General features: G+C 35.9%; 2 protein-coding genes and 1 pseudogene across 2 annotated transcripts; 2 read left to right on the forward strand and 1 right to left on the reverse strand.

The window, feature by feature from the left end:
• The first annotated feature begins 357 nt into the window (after positions 1 to 357).
• Positions 358 to 2,435, forward strand: LOC132555424 (alpha-N-acetylgalactosamine-specific lectin-like). Its single transcript, XM_060219775.1, has 3 exons — positions 358 to 409; positions 1,759 to 1,935; positions 2,215 to 2,435. The coding sequence occupies exons 1-3, from the start codon at positions 358 to 360 to the stop codon at positions 2,433 to 2,435; spliced, it is 450 nt and encodes a 149-aa protein (XP_060075758.1).
• Positions 2,436 to 9,371: 6,936 nt separating this feature from the next.
• LOC132555425 (C-type lectin mannose-binding isoform-like) lies at positions 9,372 to 10,586 on the reverse strand. Its single transcript, XM_060219776.1, has 3 exons — positions 10,538 to 10,586; positions 9,869 to 10,039; positions 9,372 to 9,589 (listed from the first exon to the last, which is right to left on the reverse strand). Exons 1-3 carry the CDS (start codon positions 10,584 to 10,586, stop codon positions 9,372 to 9,374), a joined length of 438 nt encoding a protein of 145 aa, XP_060075759.1.
• Positions 10,587 to 14,922: 4,336 nt separating this feature from the next.
• LOC132555428 (uncharacterized) lies at positions 14,923 to 20,830 on the forward strand (annotated as a pseudogene).
• Positions 20,831 to 21,582: the final 752 nt, after the last annotated feature.

Below are 21,582 nucleotides of genomic sequence, written 5' to 3' on the forward strand. Positions count from 1 at the left end.
AAATCCTTCATTTCAACAAAGTGGGAAAATTGCCTGATTAGTTAATTGCTATCAGGTAATACTTCTATTCAGTGGCATTCAACCATTGGACAAAGTCTATGAAGAAATATGGTTTCGTATTTGATTTTTTTATATTTTATCCTTGCATGCAGTGCAAGCGAGTTTATCTTCTCAGATTTGACTGAAATGTTGACCTTGCGAAACCTCCTACTAAGGAATGGCTTAAGTGTCGTATTGTCAACAGAGAGCGTCTTAACATGTGCTTTAAGCTGTGTCAGTAATGCAGCATGTCTCTCCCTATCGTACAACAATGCTAGCAAAAGTTGTATTGTTTACACTGTCCTGTTCAATGCTAGCATGGAGGGAACCGTCACAGAAGATGGATGGAAGTCTTACTCAATAAAAGGAGGTAATACACTTTGTCAAATTTTAAACGTTGGTAAATGTAGTATTGTATGGATGATAATACATATTTTCGGTGGTGATACATACCCTGGACTAGAGGTTGTAGTATTTACGTCCGTGAAGTTTTTTTATTTTAAAAAGGCGGAAAGATTTCTCTATTTTAAAATTATCAAAATGAATGTAATCAAGATAACAAAGAAAACAACGACGTCCGCAAAAACAATCACAGCACAATAGATACATGATATCTACATTTTTGTTTGTTTAAAAACAATTGCAATAATTTCCGCTTAAGCGTCAGAATTCAAATACCAAAAACACGTTTTTACAAATAAATAATGAAGTGTTTAAACATATTTATATTTTATGTTCTGTGCATTCTCGACACAATGACTGCAGAAAAAACACATGCCATTGTTAATAAGTAGATTGTTCTTGTTAATTATGTGCTCGGAATCTTGCATTGTTATCGTGCACTGAGTAATCTTTCTGTACTATCAAGAATTAACGACTTACTGCAAAAGTATAAGCATTATATGCCAAGCCAGTAATGGCTGAATGATAAATGATGTAGACAGTGACTTCAAGAACTATTGGTTACTAGTTTGATATACCAAAATTAAAGAGAATAAGATTTCGCTCAGGTCTTGGTGAAGTCAATTCACAATTAATTCCGTTGCTTTACAGCAAAAGATAATAAAATTATATCACCTTTATTCATTTAAACAACCAATAGGCTAATACAAATAAAAGTATGGAAAAATCCTTGTTCCTGTACGAAGGCTCAATGGTGTTCGAAAATATTGAGGTTAATAAAGAGTAAAAATTTAGCACTTATTATATGATTAAAATAAATTCGGTGAAATTTTTAAGTAAAGTAATATGGATTAAAATCATTCGAAAAAAGATATTTTTATGATAGAAACGAAATGCAAAACGATTATTTGCTAACGAATGCAAAGCAATTTCATTGTTAAAACTTTACTTTTTAGGTCACATGACCATAACCTGAGTGACAATGAACCAGTTTGATAAAATTTTGTATGCAGCCATGTCTAAACAATATCTCAGAGGACTTCGAAAACAAGTCGATGGTAATTTACAGATTTATGGCCTTTCGCAGTTTTATTACATTGAACAGTGAATGCGAGAATTTCAGAAATATTATCAGATTTTGAAGAAACTTCGCATGTATCCTTATATCATTAAGATTTCAGAGGAGTTCAACAGTGGGATCGATTTGATGCAACTTATATGGCTCTTTGCAGCTCGTTTGAGATTAGTCAGGTGATCGTTTAGGGTAATTGGTCCTGTCTACTTTTAATGGCATCACATTTTACATGTTTGTTTTAGCCGACTGTCCAGTTGATCGCGGTTACATTTACAACCAAAACCTAGACTGGTGTTATCGCTTAGTGACAGAAGAACAAAGAAAACCTGTTGACGCCATGGACTTCTGTAGACTTGACGGTGGACAAATGATCAGAGTTAATTCGATAGAGAAACAACAGCACATCACTGATTTTCTCCGTAAGTCAATAGATGTATGAAAAATAGCCAAAGTAAAATGCTTCATATATGCTTTTATTATTGTTATATCTAGATGAATTCGCATTAAAGAGAAAACGTCACCTTTACATCTCACTTCATCTTCGTGAATAAAATTTTATAATGTCACTACCATTTTGTTTGGAAAATGAATGACTCATGTATTTAGGTATTTGCTTGTAAAAGAAAAATGAAAAAGAAAATATCAATTAATAATCAACACAAGAGTGATCAAAATTTAACGTTTGTCCTTTTTTCCAGGTTCCCGTGAATCCAATACATCCACTGTTGTTTGGATTGGTGGACGCTCTGAAAACAAAGATAACAATTTTGTATATGAAGATGGTACGATTTTGACATTTACTTACTGGGATAATCATAGCCCTGATGGGAAATCTTACATCAGAATGCAACAAGATTCAAATTATCACTGGCGCAATGGATCCGGAAAATTGGCGCGAATTTTCTTATGCGAGATATAAAGGTCACAAGCACATTGGGAACTGATATTAATGTTACATGATTTAGAATGGACTTCTAAAAGAAAAACGAGAAACATATCAGCGAAATCTGCCATCATCCAAATGGAAGGATATATGCTTTTTGTTGGTGACTGATCAATTTATGATTGAGTGATCAACATTTGGTGTTTAATTCCATGTCATCTCATTATTTCATAACATAAAAAGTCAATTCAAAATGCGACCTCCATTTTTTCCTCTTGTAAATTTTCCATTTATGGATAGCAATTTTAATCTATGGTTTTACATGTCAGAGTTGATTCAATATTAAAAGGCCAGCTTCCATTATCACGATTGTCGTGAAAGAAGTCGTCAACTGAATGACAAAGTCGTTATACAAGGGTTCAAAAGATCCAGGTTGATGAAAATTATGGTGGAAGTTTTATGGTCGCCATAGTTTTATCTTTGAGAAATATTCTATTTCATTGTGCGACATGAAGCTGGACGTATTTGGTGTTCGTGAGTTTGCCTTTTGGTTCCGTTGTTGTGTACCTTGTTCTAATTTGAGAACTGACATAACTTGTGTAAGCCACGGTTTACATGGCGGGTGTCGTCGATGAAACAAAAGATGCTTTCTCTTCCGGAACACCTGGTCTTATTTTTGTTGTACTTTTTCAGAAGTCTCCGTGTAAATCTTTATATTATCTATATATACCTGAAGGTGAAATTAGACGACTTTGCAAGGTCTTGTGACCTGTTTTGATAAGCTCTTCAATAAATCGACAAGTCAGCCAACATAGTGGGTTCTGTTGGTTCCCACAGGTATGTCAACAGTCTGTTGGAAAATCTTACTACCACACTCGACGAAGATGTTGTCAACCAAATACTCATTATTATAACTTCGCCCTGCGGTCGGGACGTCCACGCCTAAGGTCGAATTGCTAGGATACGTATATCCTGGTCCTTCATCTCCGTGAACGACTCAGAACTGTTTCTTTGACGGCTAGAAGTATTCCCGACCTTTAGTCATCGAACGGTAAGTAACCGATTGCTTGAATGAGGCCTACAGCTATACGTCCTGTTCTCCAGCAACGTCATCGTGTAGCACGTTTAGCCTGGTGTAGACGACATACCCTTCAAGCGGCAGGAATGTGAATATGCTGCCCTGGCCAACAATTCACCGGATATGTCGCCTGTAGAACACGTGTAGTATGAGATGCTGCGTTGCTTATGCCGCCCCCACAATCAGCCGTTGACGTTACCTGGCCTGTCACGTGCGCATGTGAGAATATGGAATGGTATTCTCAAGACATTTTTCATTGATGCTTCGTTGATAAAAATGCATTGATTCCAAACGTGGTATTGATGAGCTGAACTTTGTTCAGAGAACGCCTGTGAAAATTGATCCTTATCTGCTGACGATATAACCATATGAATTGAGCCGGTGTTAAATAAAGGTCAGACAAAAACATTTTGAAAACTTTTTGGCAATTTCTTATATACTTCCCACGTTAGGGCATATTATACCCATGCACAGTTTCTTTTTTTCCACTAGTATATAAGGCAAAAGACAGCAGTATGTTGTGTTGTGATTCCTATCCCCAACAGGTAAAGATACGACAGATCCCTCCAGTTACCTCCCAATATCGCTCACGAGTTGTGTTTGTAAAACTCTGGCGCGGAGGATATATTCAAGATTAATTTGGTTTCTAGAATCAAATAATATAATATGACCCCTTCAAAGTGGTTGTAGATTTAAGAAAATTGAAACCTTTGTGCGTTAGGCTTTTCTAAGGAAGTAGTTACGGCTTTCTTCGATTTGGAAAGGGATTACGACACAATGTGGAAATACGACAAAATGAAATATCTGCACGATATTAGGTATCAGAGGTAATATATTGTACCTAGAATTAACAGTATTGTCAAAACATTATCCCCTTCAAAGGAGGGCGCTTTTTATGTCAATGGCTTCATTATATGCTATCGATCTAAACATATTAACACCATTGAAAGACAACTACAACAGCGTTTCAATAGACTTCATATTTAGGCAGATGAAAATGGATTTCAATTTTCACAATCAGGAAAGGTTTGTATTCATTTTTGTCAAATGTGGAGATAACACGACGATTCAAAATCTCTCTCTTTGTGGTGAACCCATTCCAGTTATTGAGCCTGATTCCTAGGTGTAATATTCGACAGAAAATTATCGTTCCTGTACCATATAAAATATCCTAAAGCCAATCGCCTAAAACACTGAATATTCTAAAGGTAGTGCTCCACAGTGATTGGGAAGACGAAAGAAAAGTTTGCTTAGACATTTTAGAGCTCTTATTAGATCGAAATTAGACTACGGTTCCATTGTGTATGGAGCTGCTAGACCTTCATATCACAAATTATTAGACAGTGTTCATTACCAGGGTCTGAAGCTCGCTCTCGGAGCTTTTAAGACCACACCTACTGCAAGCCTCTATGTGGAGGCTAGCGAACCATCACTATAAAGCTGTCGAGATGAATTGGCTTTGCAATACACAATTCAGCTACAGTGAAATCCTTCAAAGCCTGAATTATCACTTGTATTTGATCCAAAATATTAACCTTTGTTTCAAAACAAATCATAGGCCATTTCAAATTTCCGGTATTCGGATTTCCGCTCTGACCAAATTCAGTCATTTGGAACAACAGAAATTCCACCCTAGGTCTTGAATTCAAATGAAATAGACTTTCTCACTTCATGAAATGCTTAACTCAGACACTGACAGCGGCACCTTCCGTTCAACCTTCTCGAAATAGCAGTTCAGATATAAAAAATAATCTACATTTAGTTACTGTGATGGTTCAAAAGATAATGATAAGGTTGTCGCGGCAATTATTACACAAGATGGATGCTGGGCTATCTAACTCCCCATTGAACATATTCAAACAAAGTAATAAGAGCTGTTATCTATTCAGACTCTCCTTCTGTACCACAGTCTTAGCAATAGAAATATAGACAGTGTTTTCATTCGTGATACATTAATACTATAGCATGAATTTGCCCAAAATTTCATAATGTTTTTGATGGGTTCCAGGGCACATAGTAATACCAGGCAATAAAAAAGCAGATAGGATGTCGATCATGTCGATAGTTTTTTCTGTAACATCCGACTAAATAGCTTGTCAAGATTGGCACATGAACGCATGTTTATAAATGCAATGACTTAACGAAACCATTTTTGTCAATAGCTTTATTGTTAGGTGTCGTTCATAGAATTATTTGAATTTTCACACCTTGAATAAAGGTATGCTCATATAATGCATAACAACTCATCAGCATTCCTTCCGATGAAAATATCGCTTCGTGGTTATATCTTTTTGTTTGTTCAAACTATCGACCTCGTCACAGCATGTACATTTACACATTCCATTCAAATATTGACAGCGGGTATTGTTTTCAAGTACAGGTATTATACTGTTTTGTGTTAAATGACTTCATTATTTACATACAACCACATAAAATATCGCAACACCTACAACATTTCCACAATTCAATACCCGAGACACATTAGGAGCGTGACACGTGTTAACGAAACAATAGAGGAAACGATATTGATGCATTGTCAGCGAGTTAAAATTCAAACTATATTATGCATGAAATTAAACCGTGACATATGATGAATCATTAGGCGACATTGAGAACATCAGGAACCTAGACAGTTACAGAAAACATGCGGTGCATAGACAAACACTTATATCATTTACCATGGTGATTAATGTCTCTCGATAATAAGGTAACAATAGTGAAGTATCACTGACTAGAACATCCGGAAGTGGTTTGGTGTTCCAGCGAGGTTCGCTTTACTCGCGGCCTTCAGCACATTAGCTTATCAATATTTATTAACATCAGTAATAGAAAAGTTCAATACCTACAGGTGAAAATTTAGATTAGTTATAGTACAGTTTAAGAAAGAGAAAATGCGGTCGGTAAGTAGTGGAGGTAAATAACATATTGCGTCATTAAGACAAACTTTACGGACAATATAATAAGAAATGGTTTAGATGCAGAAACAACGAGAGAGTGAAAGAGAGATAGGATAGTACAGAAAGATGTTCAAGAGGTGTAAGAAAGAGAGATAGGATAGTACAGAAAGATGTTCAAGAGGTGTAAGAAAGAGAGATAGGATAGTACAGAAATATGTTCAAGAGGTGTAAGAAAGAGAGATAGTTAGTGTAGAAAGATGTTCACGAGGTGAATGAAAGAGAGATAGTTAGTGTAGAAAGATGTTCACGAGGTGTAAGAAAGAGAGATAGTTAGTGTAGAAAGATGTTCACGAGGTGTAAGAAAGAGAGATAGTTAGTGTAGAAAGATGTTCACGAGGTGAATGAAAGAGAGATAGGATAGTACAGAAAGATGTTCAAGAGGTGTAAGAAAGAGAGATAGTTAGTGTAGAAAGATGTTCACGAGGTGTATGAAAGAGAGATAGGTAAGAATAGAAAGATGTTCAAGAGGTGTCAGAAGAGACAAACTGTCACTATAAGAAGCAAGGTGATGGATGAAGCAATTGAATCGGGAGTGAGAAAGAGATTAATTTCTGCCAATTCTGCTTGCAAAAGAAGAAATGCTTGACAAAATGTGTAAACACAAACAACACACTGCTACGAATTTTATCACGCGCATATCGGCTATGAAATGGACATGGTTAAGGGATAAACATTTATAAATCATGTTAGAAATATGCCAGAATATCGGAAGGAAAAAACTAATACATTTTTGTAAATTTGATATTTTTTGGAAATTGTCAAATGTATGAATACAACGAAATGTATTGAATTATAAGGCTAATGCTAGATCTGGACATTTCTTAATAAAACTTTAGATTATTCTGAGACGCCTACTAGATTCAAAATTTAGCATAACGGACGGAACAACTGTATGAAGCAATTGATTTCATTGTTTGGCTCTACTGTATCTACTTCATGTATTGAAAGGTTTATTTTTAAAATCTTATATTGATAACGCAAACAAGTTTGCTACATTACTTAAGTAGCCTCGCCATTCAGAGTAAATTATCCCATGAGGTTGAACATACAAATGTGTTTTAATTTATTTGTATGTGGAGTTGAAACTGCACATTGATTGTATGGGTACAAACGTATTGAAGTATTGTTTACACAGGTAATGGTTTAGGTCTTTTAAGTATTTATAGCATTGATCTACAAGGGAACCGCCAGCATGTTTATTACAACGGTAGATTTTATCTTTATTTCCAGGTAAAATAAAGTTTTTATTTTTAAAAGTTTAAGGTTTTAGTCCAAAGAAACGATATAAAGTTGCGTCACTATATATCATGTATTAGTTAAGGAATTTACTGGGAAAACCCCTGTGGTCCCAATGTATTGTTAACGTGACGTCAATGAATTGATAAAATCCCTCAGAAATATCTCAGCAGTGAAATAAATGCTGTCCATAGTAACAAAAAATGTTTACCATTGCTTGTAAGTTCATAATTATGAAAACATTTTACTTCTCCATATCGTAATATATTATAGATACCAATGACATTATCCTAGTCAATGGCGATCACACAAGTTACTAACAACGTTCATAGAGACATGACCATCACTTGGACATCACACGAAATCACTCAACCATAACGGATTTTGGCTGGTATTTAAACGTCTATAAGAAAACATCCTACTGAATCATAGCTAAGTAAGAAATGCCACTTTTTCAAATGAGAACAAGGTATACAACAAAGGAACTAAAAGACAAACTAATGAGCATCAAATACGTATAGCTTCATGTCGTACAAAGAAATAGAATATTTCTCAATGAGATCACTATGGCGATCATAAAACTCTCCCATGATTTTCATTAACAACAGGTTTTCACAAAGAAGTTAACAGATATTTACAAATTAATTTTTTTGAATCCTTGTGTTACGAGATTGTCAGTCAGTTGACGACACTTGCACGAAATCGTGATACTGGGATCAGACTCATGGGTATCGAATCAACTGTGACATGTAAATATCACAGGGAGATGCAGTGTTCATTATACAATATATCAATTAACAAATGAATTAAACGAAGGAACAGATAAATGAATTACAAAAATGAAGTAACGCATATAACAGGTATTTTACAATCATAGCTACTTCATGATAATGATGGTAATTGTGAAATATTTCCAAGGGATACCAAACAAGGAACACTTCAAACATATCAAAACAATTTAGCCCTTAAATCTCCTTTACTAATCATTTCTAAAAGTCAGTTTTAGAAAACTTGTTTTAACAGCAGCCCGACATTCAAACACCCTGTCTTTGTCTTTACATAGTCAATATTTCCCTCCCAAAGTATTTTAAAGACAAATTCCACCAAAACGCCATTAGCTGAACAATATAAAAATATAAGACTTTTCCAAATTTCTTGATGTGGGTACAGCTATATTCAATGGGGCAGAGTGGTTTTGGATGCCGATGCTTTCAATTTACATCATTCAACCAGAGATATCCCAGCCAAAATTTTGGCAAAAATTCACGCCGGTATAGTGGACAAGTAATGATTTAAACCAAAAACTTCCAGGTCGGCCGGACAATGTATACCATGATCCTGTCATATGGTGGATTGGTGCGAGACAATTACATTTACAGAAACAAAACAATATTCATCAATAGGGCCAGATTATAAAATGTCAATATTTAAAGCCTTTTCAAAGCTGTGTCAATATATAATTCTGGCATCGTCACAGTAACAAAAATCATTAGCAAAATGGTGGTGAGGGAAAAAACTACAAAAAGAGTGCAGGGAAATCAAACTTATGATCCAAAATGATGGAAACGACTGAAATAACGACCAAATAAAAATAATTCTCACGTGAAAAAGAATAATACGAAATTCACACGTAAGCTCACCAGCATTGTATTTTTCTCTCTTAATGTTATCTAAGGTGAACAAAAACTAGACACTTTGCTTTTACATAGGGATTTCACAAAGAAATCGCCTGATTTCACGGCCAGGAACATTGTTCCATGCATAGTTATAATCTGTCTTCATTGTTATTGCTTTATTTCCTCTTGGGTTTCCATGATGCCAGCTAAAGAAATTCAGAGGCGTGCCATCGTCATACATAAACATATCAGTCTCGTTTTCAGACTGTCCACCTATATACGTCGGCGAGGCGGAAAAGGAGTCTGCAACATAAATGAATCACTGTGCGTTACTGAAGGACAACTTTCAAACCAATATCGCTTCATAAAAAGCGATTGTTCATTTTGCATATATACTGACTGCAGAGGGATTTTACGAAATGGTAATTTGTTTTCTTTTATTCAAAGTGTAATGCTGATTAAGTGTTATATATTTAAGCAGCAAATCATTTTTGACATAATATTAATATCATGCACATAATACTAAAAATGTTACCTGTGTAAAAAAATATCGTTTTTTATCTTGGTAACCGCGATACTTACCTAGAAATTCAACAATATGTGCCTGTTTTTGAGGCGTGTCGATTCTTAGGAGACGTCCAACAACAGAGCAAGACAGCATAGCATCTGTTATGTTCCTTGGTTGTTTCGCCAGATGATAACACAGATTCAAATCTCGTTTATAATAGTAGTCTTTTGTCGTAGGGCAGGCGGCTGTGAAAAGAATAGCAATAACGAATTATACTGAAGAAAAATAACAATCCGCAAAAATATCCTCAGAAAAATGGGTTAATTTAAAAATACATTAATATAGAAAAACCTATACAGGCACATTGAAGTACAGAACATGTACAATAATTAATTTGAAAACTGTAATGACACTTATTTCTTCACCAACAGGAATTAATCTAGCATTACCACTAATCATATTGTATGTTGTCCATCCTTGGTCCTCGATCGTTTTCGTACGCTTTGTGAACGGTATTGAGTAGAGAAGACAGGTATTATTAACAGCGTTGTAGGAGTAGGACATACAAGGTAGAATTCGGGCACATTCTACAGCACACGACACGACACTGGGTGTTGTTAATAAGTCCATACTTTCAAAAAGTCGTTGGTTTTTCGCTGTAGAATATTCCGACCAGCTCGTAATTACAATTGCACGTGAATGAAATACAAATAATGAAACAAAAAGCACGTATTTGAAAATACCAGAGCATCGCTGAAGCAACTGGCAGAAGTTGTCTACAAATAGCGCCATAGCGTGTCGTTTCAATTATGATGGAGCTAGTAGATATTATATGACACCTTACCAAAGCAAACATTAACAGAATAATGTGATGAATAATAGATATCGGAAAATTTCAAGGTAAAAAAACGCATGTATCGAACATTTAAATATCAAAAGCTATATCGATTTAACCATGCATATTTCATTATGCATAATTGAATATGTTATTTTGAATGATTTTCAGACATTATGGTTTGAAAGAGAGTCCTGTAATTTTAAGTCAAAATAAATGAAAAATGTACATGATTTAAATCTGGCGGCCATCCATAACTAGCTTGGGAAACATATTGTTTGATATAATGAGGCGGTTTTAATCTGTCCTTACTGAAAGCAGACAGTTTATGAACGTTTGTAAACATTATCAATGTCTACACGAGAAGTTTGTCATTCTTTCATGAAAACCCGGGAATTTTAAAAACTCTTTCCTTATACCACTTCATTTTTTGAATGCATATTCCATTCAAATGTCAACTTCAGTTAAATATACCAGTAAAATGGCAGCACTGGCACAAATTCTCTTAAGAGTCTAAGACTGCACCCAAATTTCGGAACTCTTCAGTGTTATGACATACTCCATTGTAAGATTAATTAATTATGAGCACCGATGTTATTTTTGTCAATAAGATTGAAGTACGACAGCTGCGTCGTTATTATTTTGCTCAGTATAAAGTAATAATTTCCAAGAATTAATTTTGAAATGTCCTCTCAAACTATGACAGTCGATGTTCTATATATAGAACCTCCACGAGCAGTGAAAGTTGAAGTTTGTAGGCAAATTTGCCGTGATTTCGAATCTTAATGATAAAACTGTATTTATTTATTTATCTATCATACGTTAGTGCTAGTGCTATAACTAAAATCGGCTCCGCATGGATATATATACAAATATAGGGGATTTGGTTGGGGGTGGGGTTGGGATTGGGGGAAACGCAATATACTGACATGTCAGTCGGTGCTGACGTGACAATATATAACGTCTTTTATAAATGCACTAATGAGCCGGGGACTTTGAGGCAGCATTAACTCCCACGCGTTGTCATATTCTGTGATCTTTACTTTTCAAAGGAGGAATTGATCGTAAAAACATGTTGTCATTTAGAGAAGATAATTTCGTGAAAACCTGCGTTAACTGCATAAAAAACTGAAAAGAATCACGTCTCGATCACATCTTTTGGGGCTTTAGTGGAAAGATAATAACTAGTTTGACTGACATGTTTGTTCAGTTTCACGTTAAGATATGCCAGTGATGTCTCGCCAAGATACCGTGTCCGTGACTCCCGATACAACACCTTAAGCTGAACTGACATAGAATGACATTGCGTTCGCTTATTCTGTCTTATGTTTATCGATTTCATTTATTCCTGAATATTCACGAATATTAATCTACAATAAGAGGAAATCTAAGTAATGCTATGTTATAAAAATTAGAATCGAGAAAGTGACGACGGCGTTACATGCTTATTTAGAAAACATATGTTGACGGGTTGTTTAAAACGTAATAATTTACATTTTCATTGTACATTTCGCACAAGGTATTTTGTCCCAAATAGGTAAGATGCATCTGAAGCGGCATATAATTCAAAGGTGGATTTCCAAAATGACATCAGAAGCAAATACAACAACTTGTATATGCCGTTGATAGTCTCTGTAGTGTTACGATTACAAATAGGCATTTAAGTCCACACATTTTTATACGCCAAAATATAGCGCCCTTTTTGTGCCATAGATGGAAAAAAATGTATGTTTTTTGGAGAAAATGCTACAATATCATTTCTTATTTTTTTTAAAGAAAGCTAAACATGAACATGCTGATAATATCATGTTATATATCATATCTGCAAAGCATGAAATAAAAGTTTTGAACTCATTGGGAACAGGAGAAAAAAAGTGATGGATTTTAAGAAAGAGCTTGCTCTTTCTACACTAAGCGAAATTTTCTGAAGGTCAAAAATATTAGAGTCCATTCGTATTTTTGTAAAAAAAAAACATCTTCAAACAGTATGAAATAAATTTTCCAAAACTAGTTATTGGGAGTTTGCTGGAATTGCTTGAATCATCGTGATATGACTCTATAACCCATCTGGATTTACTTAAGCATTGAACTGCTTTTAATTGGCATTCATGGGCTTATGAATGCCAACTAGACAACGGCAAATTTAATGAAGCGCGCTACCGCTTCAGGTTAAATTTGCTATTGTCCAGTTGGCATTCATAGGCCAATGAATGCTAATTGAAAGCAGTTCAATGCTTATATTTATCACTTCATGATTCAATCACACATAATCTATAAAAAAAATAAAAATTTCCCGCCATAATTGCCTAGAGACCTGTCAGCAGACTTACCGTGTGCTTCCGCGTAAAAAAAATAGTGCACTGGATAAAAGAATACACATCAAAAATATTCAGTGTTCAGTGAACAAACGGATAATACATATTTCAATATTTACTCCAATTGTCATATACAAAAGGAAATATCATAATCTTTCAATTTTGTCAATGTCGCGGATGAGTGCACTCCACTATTACGTAACGTTACAAAGGAGGTAGCCCAGGTCTAAGCCTTCCTCGTGTTTAAGAGCTGTGGAAGTTAAAACACAATGTTCAACGAAGAATTTGTTAAGGTTATATAGTGGAAGTTCCATGGAGTGTTTCTGGATCTCTCGATGTTAGCTTTCATGTTGAGTTTGCCCAGGTTTTAGATAAGACGGCATATATGTTTCCAAAACTGGAAACATTCGATCAGCAACGACGCTGCCATCTTTTTCCTGCCAGGAGAGACTATCCATGATGGTTTTTGTAATCTTCGCAGAAAAAAGTCCACTGGCCAAGAAATGCTTCTGAGTACACAGAGTTGTGCTCCAGAATGTTTTCGCTTGTAAGTTGCTCACGTTCAAGAGACAATTGATATTTCTAATACTATGGAACGAAATGTTTTCGATATATTGGAAAATGATACGTTAAAAATAATTAAACACTGTTACCATGATATGTCCATCTTCATTTTTAACCAGAACAACAATTGTTCATCCTCGTAGTTTGAAGTATAAATACCAGTGCCAATTGAGGATGAAGAGTAAGAAAACAATTTTAAAAGCTGTGTTCTTTTCCAACCAGTCTAAGCTTTAAAATCTGCATCATCCAGAGAGGAGAAATAGAATAAAAGAAGCTTTGATAGTATATTTGTTATCTCCAAAAGATCCTTTATGAGTTCCTTTGATCAGGATGTTAGCTGAGAAGTCAACATTTCTCTTTCATCAGTGCAGATTTCAAAGTTAGGGTTAAGATCTTTCCCTATGAGATTATATGAATAAATACGTGATGAACACGGACACCACAGTTTGTAATGAAAGACGAGTTGGCGTTTTGCGCGCTTGGGCAATATAATCGAGTTTTGATTGAAACTCTGGATACATAATGTGCATTTTGCATCGGCAAACTGGCCGTAAAATAGATCCTCTATGGATAACAGTGGGATGTCTCTCACATCTCATCATCAACACCAAGTTTTGACTTTCAGGTTGGACTTTCTTTGCTGATTATTCTTAAAACACTTCGCACACATACCGATCTTATAGCATATTGTATTTAACGTCCTAATTATACTTGACGGATATAGGCATTTCAGGACATGTCGGCACGGTTCGTGAATGTTTGGAATGTAACAGGATGGTCTCCGTTGTCCGCTATCATTCGACACGTCTTTGTGGTGATACACGTCAAAGCAGAAGTGGTTAAGATGCGATCTTTTTGTAGGGCTAGGGTAAGAGGTAGAGATATGTATATGCTAAATAATTTTGAATGAACTGAATTTGGAAGACATCTAAAGTGCATTTTCTTCAACGTTGATGTTTTTCTAAAAAAAAAAAAAATGTTTAAAGTAGTTCTCCTGTAACAGCCGTTTAAACCAATATATTGACATCTGAACGAGGGGAAATGGTCAATCTGCTCAATAACTTACATTACATTTGTTGTGTACATAGATAATGCCTTCAATTTACAGCGATGTTTGAGGTTTTTTTACAGGAGAAACACTATAAATACGCTCATTGTGATTATGAAAGGTGGTCAATCTCCTGTTTAAATAACCCCATTAAGTTACTCAGATATAATTTTACGAACATAAAACATTGCATCAATTTTCGTTGAGTGTCCAGATGTTTAGGGGAAAAGTCGAAGAAAAGTTATGTTTTTTCATCTGCTATACTTGTCCTTAACTGCGACCTGTTCGTCCGAGTACATTTCCTCAGAAATCACAGAAATATCCTACTTGCAAGATGTCCGGCTGGTAGATAATTCAAGTGTTGCTATGTCAACAGTGAGTGTTTTAAAATGTGCTGCCAATTGTGGCAGCAATGCGTCCTGTCTATCGATGTCGTACAATGCTGCCGATAGACAGTGTATGTTATACACTACAATATTCAGTATCTATATGGCGGGAATCTTTACTGATTATGGTTGGAAATGTTACATAAAGAAAGGTAAGATTAAATATTGTTTGTCATTTCAATTATTCTCATAGGCGACAAAAGTTAATAAACAACCCCATAGACTGCCCTTGTTTTGCATATAGTAATTCGTGATTGAAGCAATACACAAAAATGTTATGAGCTAAGAGACCATTAAGGGCCCAAAATACCAAAAAAACTTTCAATCGATTAGAAAATAGATTTCAAAATATCTATCGATTTTGTTGAAAATTGTTGTGTCTTGTTCGTTACAGAGTTAAGACAAACTCCACAATGTTGATCCGATGTGATTGAGATATTATGAATGGACAATACAAAAAAATTGTACTAGAACTATTATTCTGCTGTTTTTGTTATTATTTCCTGCAGTTGACTGCCCAGTTGAAAGCGGGTACATTTACAACCAAACCCTAGACTTGGTGACAGACGTAATGAGAAAAGGTCCTGACGCTGCAGAATTCTGCTGGCTAGATGGAGGACATATGATCAAGATAAATTCAATGGAAAAACAGTTGCACATTAATGACTTCCTGCGTAAGTAAATTGATACTCAGAACAACTTTTTATATATCGTTTGGTAGAATGAAGATTTTGAAAATTCCACTAGGAAAGACGAGGTCTTAAACATAAAATGAAATAGTCTATATAGTCCAAACACTTGATGCTTTAACCTTCAACTTATTAAATCAAAATTCTCTTTGTTATTTTGAATCTTGTAACTGAGAAAAGGTACAAAAACCGTGCATTATGTCATCAAATGGATTTGGGGTCTTTGGCAGTATATGTCACAACATTTTTGAGAAGACCTCAGTTGCACACCTTCATTTCTGCACTATCACAAGAAGACCTTCATGCAGTCACAACACATACATGAAGAAATCGTCCTTAAATAACTTTATTATGAACATTGATTTCCATTTATGTGTATATAATATAAACACAAATGAGAACCCAATACACCCACCGTTTGCAGTTTATCTTCCCTACCCGTCGTACCTACACACAACTGGAAATACGTCCTTCTTTATCACTGACGCCACAGAGAAAAGAGTGGGATGGAGAGGAAACGGGAGGCAAGAATTCACATTCCCAGCAGCAACCCAATTCAAGAAAAGATATTGGATTTGCAGACAGTTGGCTCCTGAATCAAGGGAAACCCCTAACCCTTTAACACCACAGAAAAAACTTAGCTGTCTTGGGTGATTCCCTCCGCCGAGCAGGAAGAAAGCCAGACGGCCGCCCACCGGAATTAACGGAACGTTTACGTGTAAGTTCCTTCACATCAAGGATGGCAATAAAAACCTCCGATAAATCGGCTACCTTTAGTTGCAGTCCAGGAAAGCCAGGAGTAGAATACTCAATACTAACATGCCTGGTCAGTAACAAGGGCAAGGACACTATAGCGCCCTTTGGCCTCTGGGACCGATGACGCAGGGTGAAGTTGGCAATCCTTCTCGCCGAGGATATTATAATTATTATTATTACTACATTCTTAACGGCCCGTCAACATTTAAAGGCCGTTAGGGCCATTAAACGGTAAAACACACAGGGATTCAAAAAGGAATAAACATAAAAAACACTAAAAGATAAAAGGTCTATATACGTATAACATTACGATAAAAAATTCTCAAGTAGACAGAAGGTCAATGCAGTCTAATAAAAGTGTTTAACGGTGAATGGCTCATCACATCCTATGCACCGAGGATTATCTTCGCCTTTCAATATACATGAATGCGTAATGTAAGTATGGTCCATCCGAAGACGGGCAAGGACAACTTCGTCTCCGTGGTTGTCTCTATAGCATGGAGACTATTCACCAATGATAGGTTTTACGCAATTTATTATCGGTATATTGAGTACATTCCTCCTGCCCGCTGTCAAAAAATGTTTGATAAATGGATTAAAATCAGTAAAAAGAAATTTTAAAACAACAGGTGGTAGTGATAAAGCTGCCTTCGCGGCACGATCTGCTTTTTCATTGCCTGGTATTCCCATGTACCCAGGAACCCGGCAAAATGCAATACGAAAGTTAAGATTTTGTGGAAAGAGAGTCCGAATAGATAAAGTTCTTTCTACTTGTTTTAATATATTCAAGGGCGAAGTAGATAGTTCACGCTTCCGCCGAGAATATTGAGGCGTTGTTCGGTAGCCGGCATCCATAGACTTCATTTTGTGAAACCATGTCCGCGCCAACTTTATCATTATCTTTTGAACCTACAGTATATAAATGTAGTAATGACTAATATTTTAACTGCAATTTCAAGAAGGATGAACTGTCAATGTCTGAATTAACCATTTCTTGAAGTGAAAAGTCAACTTCAGGTGAATTCAAGAACCAGGGTGGAATTTATATCGATTCAAATGACTGAATTTGGTCAATATCAATATTTTTTGGTTTGTAAAAGAGCGAAAATCCGAATACCGAATGGTGAATTGGTCTTTTGTTGGTTTTGAAACAAGGTTTTATATTTTGGATCAAATATAAGAGAAAAAGCAGCATTTGAAGGATTTTACTTTAGCTGAATGATGTATTGCAAAACCAATTTATTTCGACGACGGATATATAATGATGGTTTGCTAGCCTCTACATAGGGGCTTGGTGTAGGTGTGGTCTTAAAAGCTCCGAGAGCGAGCGTCAGACAATGGTGATGGACAGTATCTAGTAATTTGAGATATGAAGGTCTAGCAGATCCATACACAATGGACCCGTAGACTAATTTTAATCTAATAAGAGCTCTATAAATTCTTAGCTCACTAACCAGGGTGTGACATCCCCTTTAGAGTATTAGGCGTCATAAGGCATTTGGTTTTAATGTATTTTTTAATTATTTTCTGTCAAATATCGCAACTAAGAATTTGGTTTGCTGAACAACCGGAATGGGTTTATCACAAAGAGATAGATTTGGATCGTCGTGTTGTTTCCGCATTTGACAAAAATGCATACAAACTGTTTTTGATTGTGAAATTTGAATCCATTTTAATCTGCCCAAATAAGTAATAGCATTGTTGTAGTTGTCTTTCAATGGTATTCATATGCGGAGATAGATAACATGTGAAGAAGTCATCGACTTTGAAGGGGATACTGTTTTGACAATACTGTTAAATTTAAGTCCAAAACGTGTGAATGCAGTCTGGTGGTACATCCATTTCCTGCTGATGAACATCGGAAAGGGTTGTAGCATGTTGAATTTACCCCAGGTCCAGGGGAAGGCGCGGGCTTACACCGCTGAACTGATCTACAAATCCGTAACACAGCACAGCGGCTAGGACACGCATCTACATGAAGGCAAGCTCTGACAAGGCTTACGAGGGGTCTCAGTCATTTCGGCACAACATCGCCATGGACAACGTCCTTAGACAACCCAGCAGTATAGTTGCGTTTGCCATTCAACCTGTCAGGAGGTTTAGCATTCCAGCTCGAGTGAGGATGCCTAGGAATTCCAGTAAGAGTGCCAAGTAAACAAACATTACAAGCCTTCTCCTCTGCGCAAGAACGGTACTGCGAAATTGGGGGTCGGAATCACTCAAAATGACCAATCTGACTTTTACGATACCGCGATGTTGACCATTATTTACCACTGTAGTTGGATACGATAATGAAACATCAAACAAAACAGACAAAATATTATTGTAGTTCGATTGTTGGAAACACTGAAAATACGTGTATTTGTATTTCAAAGCAATGCAAACACAAAATTAGAGAGCGAACTTGCGAAAACCCCGAAGGTCACGAACTTTAAACCAAATCGTAAACACATCGCACCGTATCTGAACACAGATGAAGAAAACGGGTCCCGAAACCACGTCCAATACAATAACAAATGAATATTAAATATATAACTAGAAAACCGCCATGAAAAAGATGAACAAAATTCAGAACAATAATTATGGATACCGCCCAGTAAGTCACCAAGACAGAGAACCAGATAAGCGCCGTAGATAAACAAGGACATATTTCCTTTCATGTGTAGGTAGACAAATATGTACGATAGGCAGGTAAAACGGATCCCTAATGGAAGTTTATTGCACTCCCTTTATCGTTAGTGTTATTTAACCATTGAACGTCTGTCTGATTGCATTTATTGTCAATGTGAATGCAATCTGGGTGACAGATAAATAGAATGACGTCCACGGCGTGATCTGCGTGATCGGTAACTGGAAATGTCAGGGTAGACAACGATGCACTGAATGATTTTTTCTGTTGTCGAAACTGTGCGGTTATAGGACCGAAGCGAACTTTCAGATTTATGGGAGCTCATGAACATGATGTGTCTAGCCTGAAATCCTTGATCATTCAGGTATTGTATACTATTTGTATTTAGCCTACCACAGAAAAAATATTAATGCGCACTCTCTGAACTGCATCTACAATACTGTGAATGCAGTCCAGATTAATATAGACATAATGGGTGACCACAGAGCAAAATGTAAATATATACAAATGAATGGGAATAAGTGGGGGAAAACAAGACAACTATGACACTTAAATACCACAAATCGGGGATGCAATGGAAAATTCACAATAGTAAAACGTTTATCATACAGCTTGGTGGAAAGCTGTCCTTGTTGATTACGTTGCAGGAAAAGGTCGAGACGAGGATAAAGTTATTGGACGTCTCATCTGCAAACACAATAACATACCTGTCATTTTTCGATTTCAACCTACAGATTCTTTTACAAATGATGGACTGAACCCACTCAGAAAACGAATCAACGCAGCGTGCTCTCGTTTCTTTTACATAGTTTTCAACTGTATCCATAAGTATCGCGAAATTTATATTCACATTAACGGACGGGGTTTAACTATATTTAGGAGACTTCACGAAAAGCTCTCGTCGCTTATCATTTTGAATGTTGCTGAAATCACCAGTTACTATGAGCCCAGTGGGACCATAGTTATAAGTAGAGGTAGAACCCTTTATAATCACTGTTGAAGATTGTATGAAAGTCCAGTGTTTAAAAAGATTACTTCCAAGTTGTCTCGCCTGTCAACGACTAGGCTCAAACTCACTCTTTTTAACAATGTATCGCCTTATATTGTGTCATTTGCTGCACGCCACAATGATGGCGCAACAGTCATACATGCAACATGAAGTAATATATACACTGAAATAATTCTTTGGTTCGACAATGAACTGTAAAAGTTTCATCAATTGAAAGAGACTAGAATATAGCATATAATATGTACAGGTCCCAAACCCCGAAGATATGAATTCAGTCTGAGAATAAAGGCATGAATCAGATCAATTTCTTTCATATGGAAGTTTTCACTGCCATAAATTAAACAGATTTAACAACAGTTCCTCTTTGGACAGTTTTACGTACCCAGAAATATGGCAAACCTGAAATATATAATATGAAGATATGAACACAAAATTAATAGTAACGCTGAATTTCCTGTAAATATACTAGCATGTATAAATAAGGCAGGACGTTGGGAATCTGTTTTAGATTTTCTTACATGAACGAACACAACCATGATTACAATTTTAATTTAAAAGACAAGTTATAATTTTTTTTAATACATTTTCAGGTTCCCTCGGTGTAAATAGTGTATGATTTGGTGGTCGTTCTGAAAACAAGGATAACAATTTCTTATATGACGACGGTACAGCTTTGTCATTTACGTTTTGGAGACCAGATCAGCCATCTGGAAACCGTTTCATTTACGGTCATAAAGAATATGGTTATTTGTGGAAGAACGGATCAGGAGGAGCAGAACGCAGTTTTTTATGCGAGATATCATGAGAACAACAAATGCGGATGAACTCATAGGTAAAACCTAACTGCGAACCCAAAAATAACGAAAATTAAAAATGAAATCGTCTCTCAAAATTAATTCAAATTTAAAAAATCGAAAGTTTAAAATATGCTTTTTATGTTGATTAATAAGGTAAACGTTAATTTAAATATGCACTTTCTCTTTATACTTTTTCAGTCTAGCATAGATGATATAAAATGGTAAAAACGATAACCATACTATCACCAAAGTGTATAAACACGTTTACCAAATATACCTCACTCAAGACTCCTATAAACAAACACACTCAATACTGTTGTCAATATTTAAACCACAGTTAAATATTGACACCAGTAAGTATCTGAAAGTGTCGATCCGACAATGACCGCCACGCGAATACATATATCCAAAGGTCAACGAATGTAGTACGCACAGAGCCTTGCGTAGACGATGGATATTTTGGTCAATACTAAACTATGTAAAGATTGTTGTCGTCAGTCAAAATAGATGATATCAATTTGATTACGTTATGCCATCTAGATCAATAATTGCACACAAAGGACGTCCATCACGCCAATAGTCACACAGTATTATAAAACAGTACAGCTGCCACTACAGAGCTACATCTTTGGTATTTGGCTAACGCGTCACCACTGCCCTTACACCATCGTGTGTTAAAGCTGCAACAACATATATTTAATATGTCTAACTAATGGGACTTATTATATCACGTATACATACATACACCTTCATTCCATGA

The sequence above is a fragment of the Ylistrum balloti genome, unplaced genomic scaffold (assembly GCF_031769215.1).
Source record: "Ylistrum balloti isolate Yb309-2 unplaced genomic scaffold, AGI_CSIRO_Ybal_v1 Utg370488, whole genome shotgun sequence".
NCBI lineage: Eukaryota > Metazoa > Mollusca > Bivalvia > Pectinida > Pectinidae > Ylistrum > Ylistrum balloti.